The sequence below is a fragment of the Vigna umbellata genome, chromosome 1 (assembly GCF_029865625.1).
Source record: "Vigna umbellata cultivar VRB3 chromosome 1, Vumbellata_1.0, whole genome shotgun sequence".
Classification (NCBI taxonomy): Eukaryota; Viridiplantae; Streptophyta; class Magnoliopsida; order Fabales; family Fabaceae; genus Vigna; species Vigna umbellata.
Window position 1 is genome coordinate 81,782,424 of NC_142165.1, and position 17,615 is coordinate 81,800,038.

At 33.3% G+C, this 17,615-nt stretch overlaps 1 protein-coding gene across 1 annotated transcript; it reads left to right on the top strand.

Annotated features, from left to right (window-relative positions):
- The first annotated feature begins 5,155 nt into the window (after positions 1–5,155).
- Positions 5,156–8,113, top strand: LOC124820423 (Haloacid dehalogenase-like hydrolase (HAD) superfamily protein). The gene is made up of 7 exons (XM_047292104.2): positions 5,156–5,436; positions 5,528–5,597; positions 5,707–5,866; positions 6,100–6,181; positions 6,546–6,762; positions 6,973–7,037; positions 7,628–8,113. The coding sequence occupies exons 1-7, from the start codon at positions 5,353–5,355 to the stop codon at positions 7,880–7,882; spliced, it is 933 nt and encodes a 310-aa protein (XP_047148060.1). The 5' UTR covers positions 5,156–5,352; the 3' UTR covers positions 7,883–8,113.
- Positions 8,114–17,615: the final 9,502 nt, after the last annotated feature.

Consider the following 17,615-nt stretch of genomic DNA (forward strand, 5'->3'; position numbering starts at 1 on the left):
CCGTTGTACTCATTTTAATCGATTAATACTTATGTTAATCGATTAAATGCGTTAGATGGCCCGTTTTCGAAGAATGGAAGAGTATTTGGCTGAGTCTATAAATTGGCTCTCTGTTTATCTCAAAAAGAACTCTTCCCTTGTGCTCTAGTACTCAGAAATCATTGAGACTTGTGTGTTCTTATTCGGCTTGTGAAACTCGTGTCTGTGGAGCTGGTGAAGTGCTGCTACGGTGACAGAGGAAATAGCCGGTTCATCCTTGGTGTGTCTGAGGAGGTGTTCGGAAGAGGAAGTTCATCCTTCGTGAAGTATTCGGAGGAGGTGTTCATCCTTGGTGTGTCTAAGGAGGTGTTCGGAAGAGAATCATCCTTCGTGAAGTATTCGGAGGAGGTGGTCATCCTTTGTGAAGACTCAAAGGAGGTGTAGGTTCATCTCTTGTGGTATCAAGAGAGGTGGTTTCTAAACTTTTACAAATTGTGTTTCTTTGTGATTCTAATTTGTAATTGTTTTGTGTTAGTGAAAAAGGTTTATCTTGTTTGAGATAAGCGACTGGACGTAGGATCCTAGTGATCTGAACCAGGATAAAATCATCTGTGCAAATTTCTCTCAACCTTACTCTGTCATTTACGTTTAATTATTTGCTTGGTAAGTTTAATTGAGTAGAAATTAAAAGGCACACGTTTGTATTAAAAACCCTCTTGGTTTGTTATTCCACGCTAACAATTCCGCTGCAGCGATTCTAACAATTGGCATCAGAGCTTGCTTTGATAGTCATTCAAATGGCAGGATCACATCAAACCTTTGCAGAGGGTGCATCAATCAATAGACCCCCACTATTCACAGGTGAGAACTATGCATTCTGGAAGGTAAGAATGCAAATATTTATTGAATCTATTGATTGTGAAATTTGGGATGTTATTGCGTCTGGTTCTTCTGTTCCTACTAACAATACACAGGAACCAAAGCCTCGTGGTCAATGGACCATTGAAGAAAAGAAAAGATTTCAGAATGACGTTAAAGCTCGGAATATTATTGCATCAGCATTGACTGTTGATGAGTTCTACAGGGTTTCTGTCTGCAAAACTGCTCAAGAAATGTGGGACGTGCTCAGAGTGACACATGAAGGAACAGATGACGTAAAGAGGGCAAGAAAGAACTCCCTAATTCAAGAGTATGAAATGTTCCGGATGAAGCAAGGAGAAACAATTTCCGATTTGAGCGAATCTGATGAAGAAGCAAACATCTGTTTAGTGGTGAACGACGACACTGGAAGCCAAGTAAGTACATCTAGCGATTCTGATAATTATAGTCAAATTAGTGAAGATGAATTGCATGAAACTTATGCTGCTTTAATAGTAGAATCTGAAAAATTAGATAAAGCTCATAAGAAATTGAAAAAGGATTTCAAAAATTTAAATTAAATTTTGAAAATATTTTGAAGAAAATAAAAATTTAAATAATTTGAAAATATTCTTGAAGAAAATAAAAATTTAAAATTAAATTTTGAAAATATTTTTGAAGAAAATAAAGATTTGAAAAATAAAGTTTTATTTTTTGAAAAGGGTAAATTTACTAGTAGTGATGAATGTGCTTCTTGTGAAAATTTTAAGAAACTACTAGAACACACAACCTTAGGAGAATGTAGTAAAAATAACGAAAATAAGGTTGTTAAAAATAAGTATGTTCCTAAAATTAAAAATAAACATAATAATAGAACCCGTAGAACATGGGTAGAAAAAGGAACAACTTATAGGAACACAAACTTTGTATCATGCTTTTATTGTATGAAAAAGGGTCATACTTCAAATAAATGTAAAATTAAGCATTATGGTGTTCCAAGTGGTAGATATGTTTGGGTTGTAAAATGATTTCTTTTTTCTAAATCTAACCCAAAGGACCCATACAAGTAGTTGGGTACCTATTGTTTAATATTTAGAATTTCTTTAAAACAAAGAAAATTTTATTCCAAGGCCGATGAAACTATTTTTTTTGGATATCTTCTAATATACAAAGCATATATAGTTTTCAATCGGAAAAATTTTTATGTGTGCATGTTGTCTTTGATGAAATTGTAGACCTTGAGGCAAAACCTCTTGAGTCAGTTGAATTACATGCAGGCAATGATGAAAATTTGTAGAAGACAACAAATGAAGCAAAGAATGATGACAATCCTCAAAATGAAGATCTAAACAAAATGTGGAAACAACCTAGAGGATTATCATTACGAAGTTGGAGGCATATCTACAGGGGTAAACATTAGAAGAGATCTAGGAATTTTTTAGAAATATCTTAGGATTGTTTTTTTAAAAAAAAAAAAATTCCTATCTTATATAATTCAATATATGATTAAACAATGTTTTATAAGTTCTTTATCCTAAAAATATTTGCTTTATATATCCTTTTGTGCATGTTTGAATGAATCTTTAAATTTATAATATTTTTAGCTCATATGCATACTTGCTTTTATTAAGGGGGAGTATTATCTTAGGAGGAGAACATCAAACACAACTTTTTAATTATGATCAAAAAGGGGGAGAAAATGTTTAAAGCTTATTTGCCTATTTGTGCTATTTGTGCTTATTCACTAATGCACTTTTTCTTCCGTAAGTTGTGTTTTATCCAGATTATTACTAAAAGCTTTAAATCAAAGGAGTTTTTGATCATCATCAAAAAGGGGGAGAATGTTAGCAAAATGATGAAGATGAAGTTTTGATGATGTCCAAATCAAGTCAAGAGAAATCAAGATTCAAGATGTTATGAAGACTTGTATTGCTATGGAAAGCTTTTGTAATAATTGTAGTTTAGTGTCTAGGACTTAGATTTTTAGTGGTTTTGATTCCATGTAATTTTATATTATATAATTAATGTCCAGAGTCAAAATCGCACTGTATTAATCGATTAAAACAAGTATTAATCGATTAAAACAGAGGCTGGCCCTGAAAACCCAAGCGCCACTAGAATAATCGATTAAAGTATATAATAATCGATTAGCTAATCGATTAATCTTGAGAATAATCGATTAACACTGACCGTTGGGGTTTTCAGATTTGAAAAACTAGCCGTTGTACTCATTTTAATCGATTAATACTTATGTTAATCGATTAAATGCGTTAGATGGCCCGTTTTCGAAGAATGGAAGAGTATTTGGCTGAGTCTATAAATTGGCTCTCTGTTTATCTCAAAAAGAACTCTTCCCTTGTGCTCTAGTACTCAGAAATCATTGAGACTTGTGTGTTCTTATTCGGCTTGTGAAACTCGTGTCTGTGGAGCTGGTGAAGTGCTGCTACGGTGACAGAGGAAATAGCCGGTTCATCCTTGGTGTGTCTGAGGAGGTGTTCGGAAGAGGAAGTTCATCCTTCGTGAAGTATTCGGAGGAGGTGTTCATCCTTGGTGTGTCTAAGGAGGTGTTCGGAAGAGAATCATCCTTCGTGAAGTATTCGGAGGAGGTGGTCATCCTTTGTGAAGACTCAAAGGAGGTGTAGGTTCATCTCTTGTGGTATCAAGAGAGGTGGTTTCTAAACTTTTACAAATTGTGTTTCTTTGTGATTCTAATTTGTAATTGTTTTGTGTTAGTGAAAAAGGTTTATCTTGTTTGAGATAAGCGACTGGACGTAGGATCCTAGTGATCTGAACCAGGATAAAATCATCTGTGCAAATTTCTCTCAACCTTACTCTGTCATTTACGTTTAATTATTTGCTTGGTAAGTTTAATTGAGTAGAAATTAAAAGGCACACGTTTGTATTAAAAACCCTCTTGGTTTGTTATTCCACGCTAACAATTCCGCTGCAGCGATTCTAACACGTTGGAATAAAGTGTCGTCACTAGTGACAGAAAAAGCAGAATGCGCCTATGAAGGACAAAAAGACAAAAATAATCGGTCAAAACAAACAAATGAAAGAAAGATTACATATGATGGTCGTCAAACTTCGTTCGAAAAAAGTTTGAGAAGAGAATAGGGTCTCGCGCGCTAAGATATAGAGAATGAATTTTTAATCTCCCGCTCAAATATTTATTGAATTCACTAACCTTTTAACGTCTAATGCTGGGGCGTTCGACGTTTTATATCCTTTTACGTCGAATTACAATTCTAAAAGACGTTTAATAATTGCATTTATTTACAAAAATACCACTAGTCATTTTTAACGTTGACTATGTGTTTTTGTACTAGTGCTTGTAGTTAAGGCAATCCCAAAATTGTCTCTCACTGTTCTTAAAAATTCTAGCCACTCCCAATACTACAACCTTTCCACAATGACAAATTGGTAGTCCACCAGATCCCTTAGATGAACTACCACAAGTCGACGTGTTATAGTTTTGTGAGCCCTAGGAAAAAGATGAACAATCGTGATTGCAAGACATTGCACCTTTCATGAACCATTACCCGTTCCAAACCAAAGTTCACCAACAAACTCGCACAAATAGAACACCACACAAGACACAAAAGAAGACAATGGATACAAAAGAACGCAATGTGCAAAGAAGAACTAGGGCAAACCTCGAACTTCAAAATTCACCTTTAAAACAATTTGCACTATATGCATTTATAAATTGTTACACGTAGATCTTCTCCTTTGTCACATTACCAACCAATTAACACTGTATATGAAAAACTAACAATGATAACTTGATTGATGCATATTAAACCATTTGAAGACGAAATTGAAACTTTTTTAAAAGTGAGTATAAAATAAACACACAATGTCCCAAGTTCGTATGTAACTATCCATTAACCTTTAATTGTTTATGATTTCAATTTCTTCATTTTATTTGAAAAGAAAATGTAATCCTTGTATGCAATTTAATTATATTTTAATTATAAAATTTGAAATAAATCTTATTGTAGTCTTTTACACTAAAAAAATATTTTAATTCATAAAATGTAATCCTTCAAATCAGTACATGTTAACAAAACGGTGATAAAACACTTTGAAATAAACAATATCAATTATTCATATCTTTACAACTTTTACTATTCCGTTTAAATATTACGTTAGAATAAAAGGAAAATGGACGAGAAAAATAAAGAAAATAGAAGGTTAATCGTATTTTAATATAAATTTAACTTTTTATTAAGATTGTTTATTGTTTTTCTGTAATTTTAAGGTTGTAGTCCAAAATGAAAGAAATGTGGAGTGATCTGGCATCACAGATATATGATAAAGAGAAGGAACAGAACAAGAAAAAGGAGTTGTGTTGCGTGCTTTTGTTTGTATCTAAATCCATCGTTAATCTTCACCCTCGTCAATTTGTTTTCATGAATAGATCGATGTTACATTTAGCGTAGAACGTAGAATTTCAATGGCTCTAAAGTAATTTCATGAAGTTGACCTAAGCCGAGCTGAGAGTGCTGAAGAATGATGCCCAAATGCTCTGTGCCGCCCCTTCAGTTTCATACCGTGAACGGTCTCCGACAACTCGCCGAAACGCGCCGTTTCAAGGTTCCTTAATCATACCATTTCAACATTTTATATTTATCTCTTACCCATACAACACAAATAACATTATCAGATATGTTATTACACCGTTCAGGTATGGTTGTTGGACCAGTTTGGAGTACTCCACGACGGAAAACAACCTTATCCAGCTGCTATTTCGACATGTAACTCTAATTATTGTTCCACTCTTTCCTTTTCCTTTCTGCTTCTCGTATCCTGTGTTGTATCTTACCTACTATGAAGCTAATGTCTCTTTTGTTTTAATTCTTTTAGTAGAAAATATAGCAAAGACGGGTGCTAAGATGGTGATCATAAGCAACTCCTCAAGACGATCATCAACCACCATTGAAAAAGTGAAGGGTCTTGGCTTTGATGCCTCTCTTTTTCTGGGGGCCGTCACTAGTGGAGAACTAACTCACCAGTATTTGCAAAGGTTGTTTCTTGTTTCTTTCCTCTTCATGCGGCAAAACATAAACCAATCATTAAGTGTTTCTTTCATTCCATCATTCTTCTCTTCATAACTCTAATTGCAATCATACTACCAAAATATCTGTTTCATGTATAACATGTGCCTTTGTTATCCATGACTCCGTCTTCAATTGTCATTTCCTTCATTCTGTAAATACATTGTCGCTCTGTGTATAATTCGTTGTGCTTTTTAAGCAGGAGAGATGATCCTTGGTTTGCGGCATTAGGAAGATCTTGTATTCATTTCACCTGGAATGGCCGGGGAGCAATCTCTCTTGAGGTGGGTAGGGCAGCTTCAATTCTGATATTCACCACATTCATTTATTCAATTGCTACTTCCTAAAAACTATTGCTTTGTTGTTCTTTGAGTAATTGTTTCTTGGAACCTGGTTTATAGTTGTATCAATTAATCTGCTTAGAAGTGCTCCTTTCTTCTTAAATGATGGAGTTGAGGAAATTGCTAAAGATGAGATTAGCAAGGTCTTTTTCGTTTTGTCCATTTGAAAGTCAAATGATTGTTTTCAATTATCAGTAACCTAGAGAAGGTATATGTGTAAATAAAATGGTTAATTTAGACAATGCAAAGATGATTGCAAAGAGTAATATACATCGAAGGATCTAAAATCTTACAGTATATGATCTAGGGCTTAGACTTGCAAGTTGTGGAGAATGTTGAAGAAGCTGAATTTGTTTTGGCTCATGGTACTGAAGCCTTGGGGAATGCTGATGGGAGTGCACGTTCAATGAAACTTGAAGACCTTGAGAAAATCTTGGAGCTTTGTGCTTTCAAAGGAATTCCTATGGTTGTAGCCAATCCAGATTATGTAACTGTTGAAGCAAGAGACTTACGTGTGATGCCTGGTGAATTTTCTTTATCTTGTCCTTTACCCTTTTAACGAAATCTAAAAGTTTAATGCCTAAATAGTAATTCCAAGGTATTCTTTTCATAAAAAGTTGAAGCATGAGTTTTCTTTAGACGACATGTGTATTAATATCATGTTACAACATATTTTTTCTTCTTTCTTGTTTCACCTTATATCAATTTTTGGTGTGCATATTTTAAACTTCTAGGTACACTGGCAGCTAAATATGAAAAGCTTGGGGGTGAAGTAAAATGGATGGGAAAACCTGATGAGGTGATGAAATATCTATCTCCCTTTAAATACTATTAATTCCACTTTTGATAGTTGTTTTCTTCTTAGTGTATTCCATGCTTTTAGTATCTAGACTGCTCAAATCTTACATACACAATGGTACAAATAAGATTACGTTTTCTGCAAATGTTAAGTGGTCAATTTATACCCTGAGTTATTTGGTATAATTCAAGTGTCATCTTTCAAAATTATTAAGCAGCGTGTTTAATCCCTCTAGCATTTTCAAGTTAGCTGTATCTTATTCTCACAGTTGTGCACATTTTAAAAGCAATCTCAACAAGCAAAAGTAAATTCACAGTTTTAATATATCACGTTAAGCACATATAAATGGATTAAATTATCCAAACTGTTTTCCTTGTAAATTCTGCATAATTCTCACCCAGAGCTTGATTTTTTGTTTTCTCATGATTGAATTACATATGTGGTACTAGTTTTTTTGGGAGCAAGTAGGAACATATTTATGTATATAATACATGACAAAGATTTTTGTGGGACATCATCTTCTGCTGCATTGGCACATGCATCCTTATTCCATGTTCTTGGCAATCTTTGTAACAATTAAGATTTATCAGATAATCTACAAGTCAGCCATGTCAATGGCTGGTACAGATGGCTCTGACTGTATTGCTGTGGGTGATTCATTCCATCATGATATTAAGGGTGCTAATGCTGCTGGAATAGAATCAGTTTTTATCACTGGTGGGATTCACGCTACTGAACTTGGGCTCCATAGTTTTGGAGAAGTTGCAGATTCATCTTCTGTGCAATCACTTGCTTCCAAATACGAAGCTTATCCATCTTATGTGTTGTCAGCTTTCACCTGGTAGAACGTCATCGCAGGGAATCTGAGCCACTACTGTTATAATTTTAGTATGATTTGAATTGTGACAACACTCTTCATGTTACATACATTTTCTCCATCACCCTTGCTTATTATATATGCAGCAGCGGGGTTTTCTTTTTTACAGGACTGAAAAGCAGATATCAACTACAACATTGTGTGCTACATTGGAAACACACTCCTTATACAGATTCAAAAGAACGATATTTTTTTTTAATTTGTTTATTTATTTATTTTATTTTGTTCTTCATAGGTATCCGTTTTCCATGTGATCCACCCTGAGTCATGACCGAACACTAAATGAATTTATAAATTTAACTATTGTGGGAGTACAAATGAAACATCTGACATGTGTCACAATCACAGAATTTTTTTAAAAATTAACAACTAAAATCAAAAGTAAGTTAATTGAAAGAGGAAAGAAAAACACTCATGTGGCTTTATGAAAAACAAACACGTGGCTTCCTCTCGCATGTGGACATCAATTTTTCATTCTTGCAAAGCCTAATTTGAAATGTTTGAGGACAAAGTCGTGCTACAATGACCTATAAAATGGTAACCGAAAACTCTTCACTTTTACATAATTTTTCTTAATGAAAATCGCTTTTTAGTTTATTCTAGTGTGTATGTCTTTAAAATTAGATAAGATGGGGGTGTCAACAGGGATTGAACTTGATAATTTATGCATCCAAACATAAATCAATAATTTATGAGTAATAAACATTTCATGAATATATCAATTCGCAATTCTTAGAAAAGCATTAGGTTACTTTTTTATTTTATTTTCTAATGGGTATGAAGAAAAAATAACATGAATAATTGTATGTGTTTACAAATGAGAATCATAGACTATTTATAGACTATTTATGTAACTTGGTTTCTTTTCTTAAGTTTCAATATTTTAATTTGGTCCATCAACAAATTAAAATATTGCTTATGGTTTTTACATAGTAAATTTTTCATGACATATATTTCATTAACTACAATTAATTAATCACACTACTTTAATAAAATGACTAATAAAATATAATTACCCTATTAGTCATATATATATAGATATATTCTTATAAATTCTTACAAATGGGTTAGACTTTATACACCCAGATTCAAAAGATTATGTCCATTGATCACATCCCATATAGAACAAAAGTAGTTTTCATTGAATCATTCTCAACCAAACCTCAGAATGACCACTAATATTGATATAACCAAATGATATGGATTCATCATGAAATGTGTAGCATGAAAATTACGTTAAGGTGACCTGTACATGTCTATTTTCAACTGATCCTTACTTTATCTTAATGAGATCAATATAATAACCTTAATATGCAGAGTGTAATTTATGAATAATAAACCATATATGTATTAAACCAAATATGTCCAAAACACAATGTATGCATACATGAAAACAAACAAAACACAAACACGAACACAAAAAAAATAACTAACTCCCACTAAACCAAATATTCCTAAAAAATTAAAACACACATTTGAGCAACATGTTCATGAAAGACCTTGGATGTAAGAGCCTCAGTAAGAGGATATGCTATCATGAAGTTTGTCCCTAAGTGTTCTATGTAATTTGTCCACTGTATATCCTTTCTTTAACAACTAGGAATTTGCTGTTAATGTTCTTTGACTTGCTTGAACTCCTATTATTGTTAGAATACAATACATCTAATTTGTTTTCACAGTATAACTTGAATGGTCTTTTAATTCCTTTCATAATACGTAGTCTTATGACAAAATTCCTCAACCATATTCTTTGATTTGATGCCTCAAAGCATGTTACAAATTGTGTAGCCATAGTGGATAAAGTCGTAAGGGTTTTCTTAGTATTACACCAAAAAATCGCGCAACCAACCAGCGTGAAAGTGTAACTTAAAGTGGATCTCAAACTATCTTGACATCCTGCAAAGTATGAATCAGAATATTTAGTGATCTCTAATTGGTCTAACCTCTTGTATGTGAGCATATAATTCTTTGTTCTTTGTAAATACCTCATATAACTCTTTTTGCTGCTTTCCAATTATTTCTTAAATATATGCCTAAAACCCTAACTATGTATGTTATATTCGAACGTGTACACAATTGGACATACATCAAACTCCCTATAGTTGATGTATAGTTGATGTATAGGGAATCTTATGCATTTCCTGAATTTCTAGATTTCCTAAAGTAGAGTATCCCCTACTTTACAATCTTGCATGCCAAACCTTTTAAGTACCTCATCGACATATTTCCACTATGATAATTCTATAATACCTTGAGGTCAATCTCGATGTATCTGAATTCCTAATACAAAGGAAACATCACCAATATCTTTCATTTCACAATTTCTAAATAGAAATCTCTCTTAGTTTCACGCAACGTGTCTATATTGTTGGTAGCAAGCAGTATGTCATCAACATACAAGATTAAGAAGATATATTGGATGAAATTTGTGGTACCACTGACGATATGCCTATTTTAGCCCATAAATGGATTTTGTCAGTTTATAAACCATATTCTTTGGTTCTCATGACACAAAGTTTTCTGGTTGCACAATATAAATTGTAATGACATACCCTCTAACCATGGTCAAGCATATTCAAGAAGAGTTGAAGTGATCTATTGTAGGTGGGCACGGGCTCTATTCATCATGGGCCATCAGTGGTTTCTTAGTAGATTAGGTTTATTTTAGGCCTTATAAAATAGGCCAAGTAGTCTAGGGTTTCTTTTGGTGAGACACATGTTTTTTCCATGTAGCATTCTCCTAATGGAGATGATTTCTTCTTAGTAGTGGTCATGTGTCATGCTTCTAATGGAGAGGATTTCTCCTTAGTATTGGGCATGTGTCATCCTCTTAATGGAGAGGATTTTACCTTGGTCTCCAAGTTAGAGTATTAGGGTTTTTCTCCTTAGTATTGGGCATGTGTCATCCTCATAATTTAGAGACACATTTAGGGTTATCCAAACTTATAAATAGAGGTGTCTCCCCCTATGTAAATTTACCTTTGAATTAAGTATTATGTTACCAATTTTGTGTCATACTACTCAACTTGGTCACAAGGCTAGAACACCACTTCTAGGTTTCCTCTAGTCACCCTTCCTCTTGAGTTGGCTCAACCTCTCTAAAGAGCACCTAAACACCACCACAACCTCTCCTCTTGCTTGAATCATATAGCTTAGAGGAGGAGCCACCATATGTGCACAATATTCCCATCACCATTTGTGAGACCCGGGAAAAATTAAGAATATTTAAAAACTAATATTTGTATGAATGTACCATAGTTTAAACGAGTTGGGTGATTGCATGTAATATTGTATTAATGATTATTAATTTTATAATGTGGAAGAGCTACCAAAGCAGTTGAAAAAGGACAAGGCAGAACATCTACCCCCTTCACCACTCGAATAGTGTTATCTTTTCTAAACTATTTGTCAAAGAGAACACCACTCTATTTTCAACAATGCCAAAGAGAGTCATCCCCTTTTGAACAACCAATGCCAAAGGGAATATCCCTCCCTTTTGAACAACCAATGCCAAAGGGAATCACCACTCTCTTTTCAACAACCAATGCTAAAGAGAGTCATCCCTTTTTCAACAATCAATGTCAAAGGAAATATCTCTCCTTTTTCAACAACAAATCTCAAAGGGAGCACTTATCCGGAGATAGAACTAGGATTTACTAGGTACAACAAGTAGACTAATCTCTCATGCCTCATGCTCATTAACCACACACACTCTTGTGCATTCCATCTTTCACTCATGCTCCAATCTCTACCACAAGTCAAACTTGACCTTAAGCACAACCATTAATCTCACTCTTTTAATTATCATCACATTCCACAACTCCTTAAGCTTAGGCCACGTTCATTCTTCATCAAAACACATTTTTTCTAGCAAAAATATTCTAGGATAATCGATTATCCTAAGTGATAATTAATTATTTTTGTAACACACACATGTACAGAAATTACACTGTGATAATCGTTTATCACTGATGATAATCGATTATCTTAGTGTTTCCACTCAGCAAATCACAGGAATTCATCATGCATGAAAGGATGAGTGATTATCATCCCTGATAATCGATTATTCTCGAAATCACACCAAACCAACTCACATATAATTGATTATAACTAATGACAATCGATCATTGTCGAATCGAAACACATCCTAGATATAATTCAAGTGTTCAAACATACATGAAACAACCTTAAATCACGAGGGAAACTTCCCTAAAACATCATGCATGTATTCAAGCATCACATACCCTTGTAAACATACTCAAACACATACATCACAACATTTAAATCATACACACCCAATCATTATACATGTTATACCCCAACAAACCTAAATATACTGCAGATGATTATTACAACACCCTTACAACATATTTGTATGAAACCTAAAGTACCTAAAAACACTAGAAGGGGTGGTTAAATAGTGTTTATGGAAAACGTTTTTCGCAACCCTTCTGATATAGCACGTTATCGAGCCTGTGAAATATTCTTTTGAAAGCTTAAACACTCGACTTGAAATATATATATATATATATATATATATATGTGTGTGTGTGTGTGTGTGTGTGTGTGTGTGTGTGTGTGCATTGATAAGATTGTCGTGCTATTCGGAATGTTTCTACTAGAAGTGTTTTGTAAGAACTTCCTTAAAAAGAAATTATCATTTAGATTGGAAGTTCTTGTATTTTATAATATAAAATTCAACTGCAAGTTTTCCAAGAGAACCGTTTAATAAAGAGAAGAGGAAATAACACAAGAGATTTTATATTGGTTCGCTTCAATTGAGCTACGTCCAGTCTCCTCCATAGAGGGGGTCCTACTATAATTTTCACCTGATTACAAATGAGTATTAACACTACTCCTAGTACTCAACACTCTATCTATATTTCCTTTGAGTATTCACACCACTCGTGTCACTCAACTCCCCACCGAGATTTCCTTTAAGTATTCGCACCACTCCAGTACTCAAATCCGCGTCGAGATTTCTTTTGAGTATTTGAACCACTTCTAGTACTAGACTACCGCGCCTAGATTCCTCAACTCCAAAAGAGTTTAGTTGTAAGTATTTTAATTCTCTTCATAATTGCAATCAACGATTGCTTATAAGTAGTTCAGATTAAATCTCTCTACGAGAGGATTAGATTACAATACAATGTAGTCTAAACACTCGCAGGTGTTTCTCTCTTACAGTGGTAAGAAATTTGACGCTTAAGCTCGAGAGTATTTGTTTCTCTTTTTCTCTTCTCTTTTCTTTAGCTCAAATGCATTCTTTTCTTTGAGCTCTTTTCTCTCTTTTTCTCTTTAGGATGAATATGTCGTTGTAAGATTTTCTTTGTGCTCTTTAGCTATCCTCTTTCCTATCCTCTTGATTTTCTTCTTGAGAGATCTTCTATTTACAGGCTTCATGAATATTTGTTTGTTAGATTGAGTTTGTAGTTTGTAGCCTTGATACTTGTTTTCTCTTTCTTCTTTTCGTAGTAGGCGTTGTGTAATTCAACTTTGTTAGAGCAAATATGCTTTTTTAGTCATTTGCTTGAAGTAGGTTGTACGATCTTTTTAGACTTTGCTTCAAGAGAGGAACATTCCGTGATTATCTCTTTTGTCTCTAACGTGCACGTTTTGATATTTGATCTGTGGTAATGTGGATGCGTGTGGAATAGCTTAGTTGCAAAATTAAAGTAAATTGTGCATGCAGCAGATATGACTTTTCTTATCACTTTTGTTGTTTTTGAAGGTTGAGCATTTAATGTTATTTGGTTTAATTGCTTGCATTGTCCCTAGTTTGGCTGCAACGTGTCAAAGTAGTCCATCTTTTTAAAAAAATTTCAATTACGTACAAACTTGGTTTAAAAGTGTCAATTTCGTCCAAACGTATGTAAAATTTGCTTCAATCAAGTCCCTTCCGTTAAATTCACCAAAACGGACGTTAATTTTTTAGTTCTCTCTCCTCTGCTCCTCTGCTTCTCTGCTCTGCTCCTCTGCTTCTCTGCTCTGCTCCTCTGGACATTATAAAATAATATAATGATAATATAAAATATAAAATAATACATTAAGCAATTATTAGAAAATTTGAAAATATTATGCATATATATTAAATGAAAAAACAGTATACGTGGACTAAGTTATACAGAACTTCTGCATAGAGTAATGATTGTGGATGAAACTCTCATTTCTCATATATTTATACTTGGTTTTAGTTTATCTTACAAAAACATGAAAACTAAATCTAAACAAAAAGTATTCTTTTCACACCCATTTTCTGCTTCATTCGATAATTGCTTTTCGTAGTAAAATATTATATTAAAATAACAACAATAAATATAATTAAAATATTATAATTCGTAGTAAAATATTATCTAAAAATCAAATAATTCATTTTTCTGTTCTTTAACTAAAAAGGTATTTACAAAATTATTTATTTTGGTATAATATTGGTTGAACTGTTTCTACATATTTTCATTTTCTTTAAAAAAGAATTATACGTTTTGTGTTAATTATATATATATAATTTATCGTCATTAAAAGTATATTAAAAATATATATAAGATAATAGGATAAATCATATATATTTAAAATAATTTATTAATTAATTTATTTACTAAAATAGTTTTAAGATAATAAAATATAAGATAGATATTTATATTTGAGATTAATAAAATTATTTTACTTTAAAATACACACATATTTTAATTAATAGATACTGTATAACTTTAATTTTTTCTTTCAATTAACAGGCACAATTCTCTATTAATAAATCATATGTAGCATATTGGTAAAAAAAAAAGTGGAATAATAATTTAGATAAAATCATTTAGTTACATCATGATCATGATTTAATTTATGTAAATATTAAATATAAGTGAAAAACATTTTACTAAAGGAGCAGCAGAGCATAGCAGCAGAGCAGTAGAGCAGAGAAGCAGAGGAGAGAGAAAAAAAAATTAACGTCCGTTTATGGGATTTAACGGAAGGGACTTGATTGAAGCAAATTTTACATACGTTTGGACAAAATTGACACTTTTAAACCAAGTTTGGACGTAATTGAAACTTTTTTAAAAAGATGGACTAACTTGACACGTTGCAGCCAAACTGTGGACAATGCAAGCAATTAAACCATGTTATTTAATGTCTGCTTAGAACAACAAAGTATTTTTTATTTCCTACCGTTAGGTACATTTTACAATTTAATTCTTTAAATTGAAGATACCAAGCATATATGAATACTTCATCAAAAGATAAGGTTTTTCTTTAGCTCATGGTATCGTTTGATCAAGTAAACACTTTTTTGTCTTTTGTCTCTTTTTAGATAGACAACGTTTAGCTTGCTTAGGCTTTTTGATGTGTTTCTAATAATTAAGTCTTTTAATGTTTTTGTCGAAGACATTGTCTCGACTTGTTTTTTTTTTCGAGAGAAGCCAAATATTTAATCCAAGTATTTTAAGCATTAAGTGTTTAACTCAATCTCTTTTGGATGTTTTTAGACAATATATCGTCTAGTCATGCGTCTGGGTGTTTTAACCTATATGTTTTTCTAATTCTTAGGACCTAAGTGTTTTCTTATGTTTTTATATGTTTGGGATTCAAGTTCTAGTTTTTGTTTGTTTGGGGTTTAGGCTCTAAGTTTTTTGTTTTTACCCTAGCTTGTTTACTGGCTATTAACCTATTTTAATGTTATTTGATTAAACCTCAAAACATGAGATTGTTCGTTCGTATAGACAATTATGTCTTTAACAATTTCCCTAAGCATCATAACTTTGTTCTCCTTTAACACCAAACCCTCGGTTGGGATAACTTAACAAACCAACACAAATATTACATAAACCCTATGTCCATGCATACACAAACCCTTATCCCATAATAACCACAGATCACTAGTGCAAAAATAGCGTATAACGTCACGCGTTCAACATCCAACTACTGAATAACCAACGTTAAAAATGACCGGTGGCATTTTTGTAAATAAATGCAATTATTATATGTCGTTTAGAATTGTAAAATGTCGAAGCTCTATACAATTCGACGTTCTATGATGGTAATTATTTAAACCAGCGTGTCATTCTTTTTCTTCTTTCTTTTAAATCATCAATAGTACGTCAAATTCTGTAGGGGCTTCAACGCAATATTTGTCAACCAGAAGCCAAAGAGTCGCCATTTTTTTTTCTTTTAAACCACCAATAATACACGAATTCTGAAGGGGCTTTGACGTATTAATTTTCAGCCAAAAGCCAAAGAGTTACCCCTTTTTAATTCTTTTTTCTTTTTTCTTTTTTCTTTTAAACAACAAATAATACGTCGAATTCTGTATGGGCTTCGACGTATTATTTGTCAGCAAGAAGCCAAAAAGTAATCCCATTTTTAATTATTTTTTCTTTTTTCTTTTAAACCACATATAATACGTCGAATTCTGTAGGGGCTTCAACGTATTCTATACTGAATTCAATAAAAATTTGAGTAGGAGATTGAAAATTCATTCACTTTCTTAATAGCCTATTTTGTCCCCAGTTTCGGTCGAGTATGTCAAATTAGTTCATCCTTTAAAAAGTGCGTCAATTGCGCCCTCACTTGATAAAATTTGCGTCAATGACATCCCTTCCATTAAATTCGTACAAACGGCGTTAAATTTTTTTCTCTCTCTTCTACTTTTCTGTGTGCAATGCAGGTTTTTGTCAGTGTTTGCAGCATTATTATTGATGCAACTGACACCTAACTCAATTTAGTACATACTTATGATCCTCAAGCAGCTCCTCGTTACACACAACCTCTTGCTGTTCAAGATCAGCAAAGCGCTTCTCCTTTTTGCAATCTGTTGCTTCACATACCCAACATCCCTGCATTTCTCCACCTGAAAGGTAAAGTCTTTTCCAGAAGGGGTTCTCCCATTGATGGTCTGGAGATCCGACAACCTAATCACCAAATGCAAAACATTTCCTTCCGTAACCCCATAGTCCTTCAGCAGGGAATTACTCTGTGCTAGTACTCGTCCATCACAAACCAACTTTTGTTTGTTTGTCAATGAAGGAAGCCCCTCGACCTTTTTCATTTTGAGTTTCAACGACTCAATGGTATCGTATAGAAGGACACGAATCAGAGTCAAGTATCCAAAATGGGAGAGAAATATGAAAATAAACTCATGATCCAATGACAAGTGTAGTGGCGTATGGTATTCATTTGAAGACAGTAACAGTTCCCTTAGAATAGGGCTAAGGATGGTGACACCATCAGAAGACATTTCTAATGTTGATTAAGGCAATGAAAACCAAAGGTCGAGGCTTTCACCTAAGCCTGATCCCTAGTTTATACAATTTTTACAATAACACAGCCATAGGATTTACACAATTATAGCTGACTGAGTATGAGATGACATACAAACCACCTACCCAGATGACCAAACAAGCTCAAAGTGAAACTTTAACAACGTATGCACACAACAATGAACAATTTTTCATTAGAAATGATGAAAAATTCCAGACCCAAGCCCTAATTTCCCATCATTTCCTCACCCAAACCTAGAATCAAGGTACCCAGCAGATAAAAGCTCTAGGATTTGGATCCAATTACAAAAGGGCCATAATCAATTGTTATAAACTCGAGAGAGAGCAGATTCTTACCCTGAGGCATCCGACACATCATTCTCACTGACTCTCTCAATCTCTGTCATGGTAGAGATGAGAAAAGAAGCATAATAACCCTCGATTTTGCTTCAA

Bases quoted from the DNA above. Each gene is read 5' to 3' on its own strand.
- LOC124820423 (XM_047292104.2), top strand. From the start codon at position 5,353: ATGATGCCCAAATGCTCTGTGCCGCCCCTTCAGTTTCATACCGTGAAC. The intron at 5,867-6,099 runs GTTGTTTCTTGT...CTTTTTAAGCAG, and splicing joins ACTCACCAGTATTTGCAAAG to GAGAGATGATCCTTGGTTTG. The intron at 6,182-6,545 runs GTGGGTAGGGCA...TATATGATCTAG, and splicing joins GGGGAGCAATCTCTCTTGAG to GGCTTAGACTTGCAAGTTGT.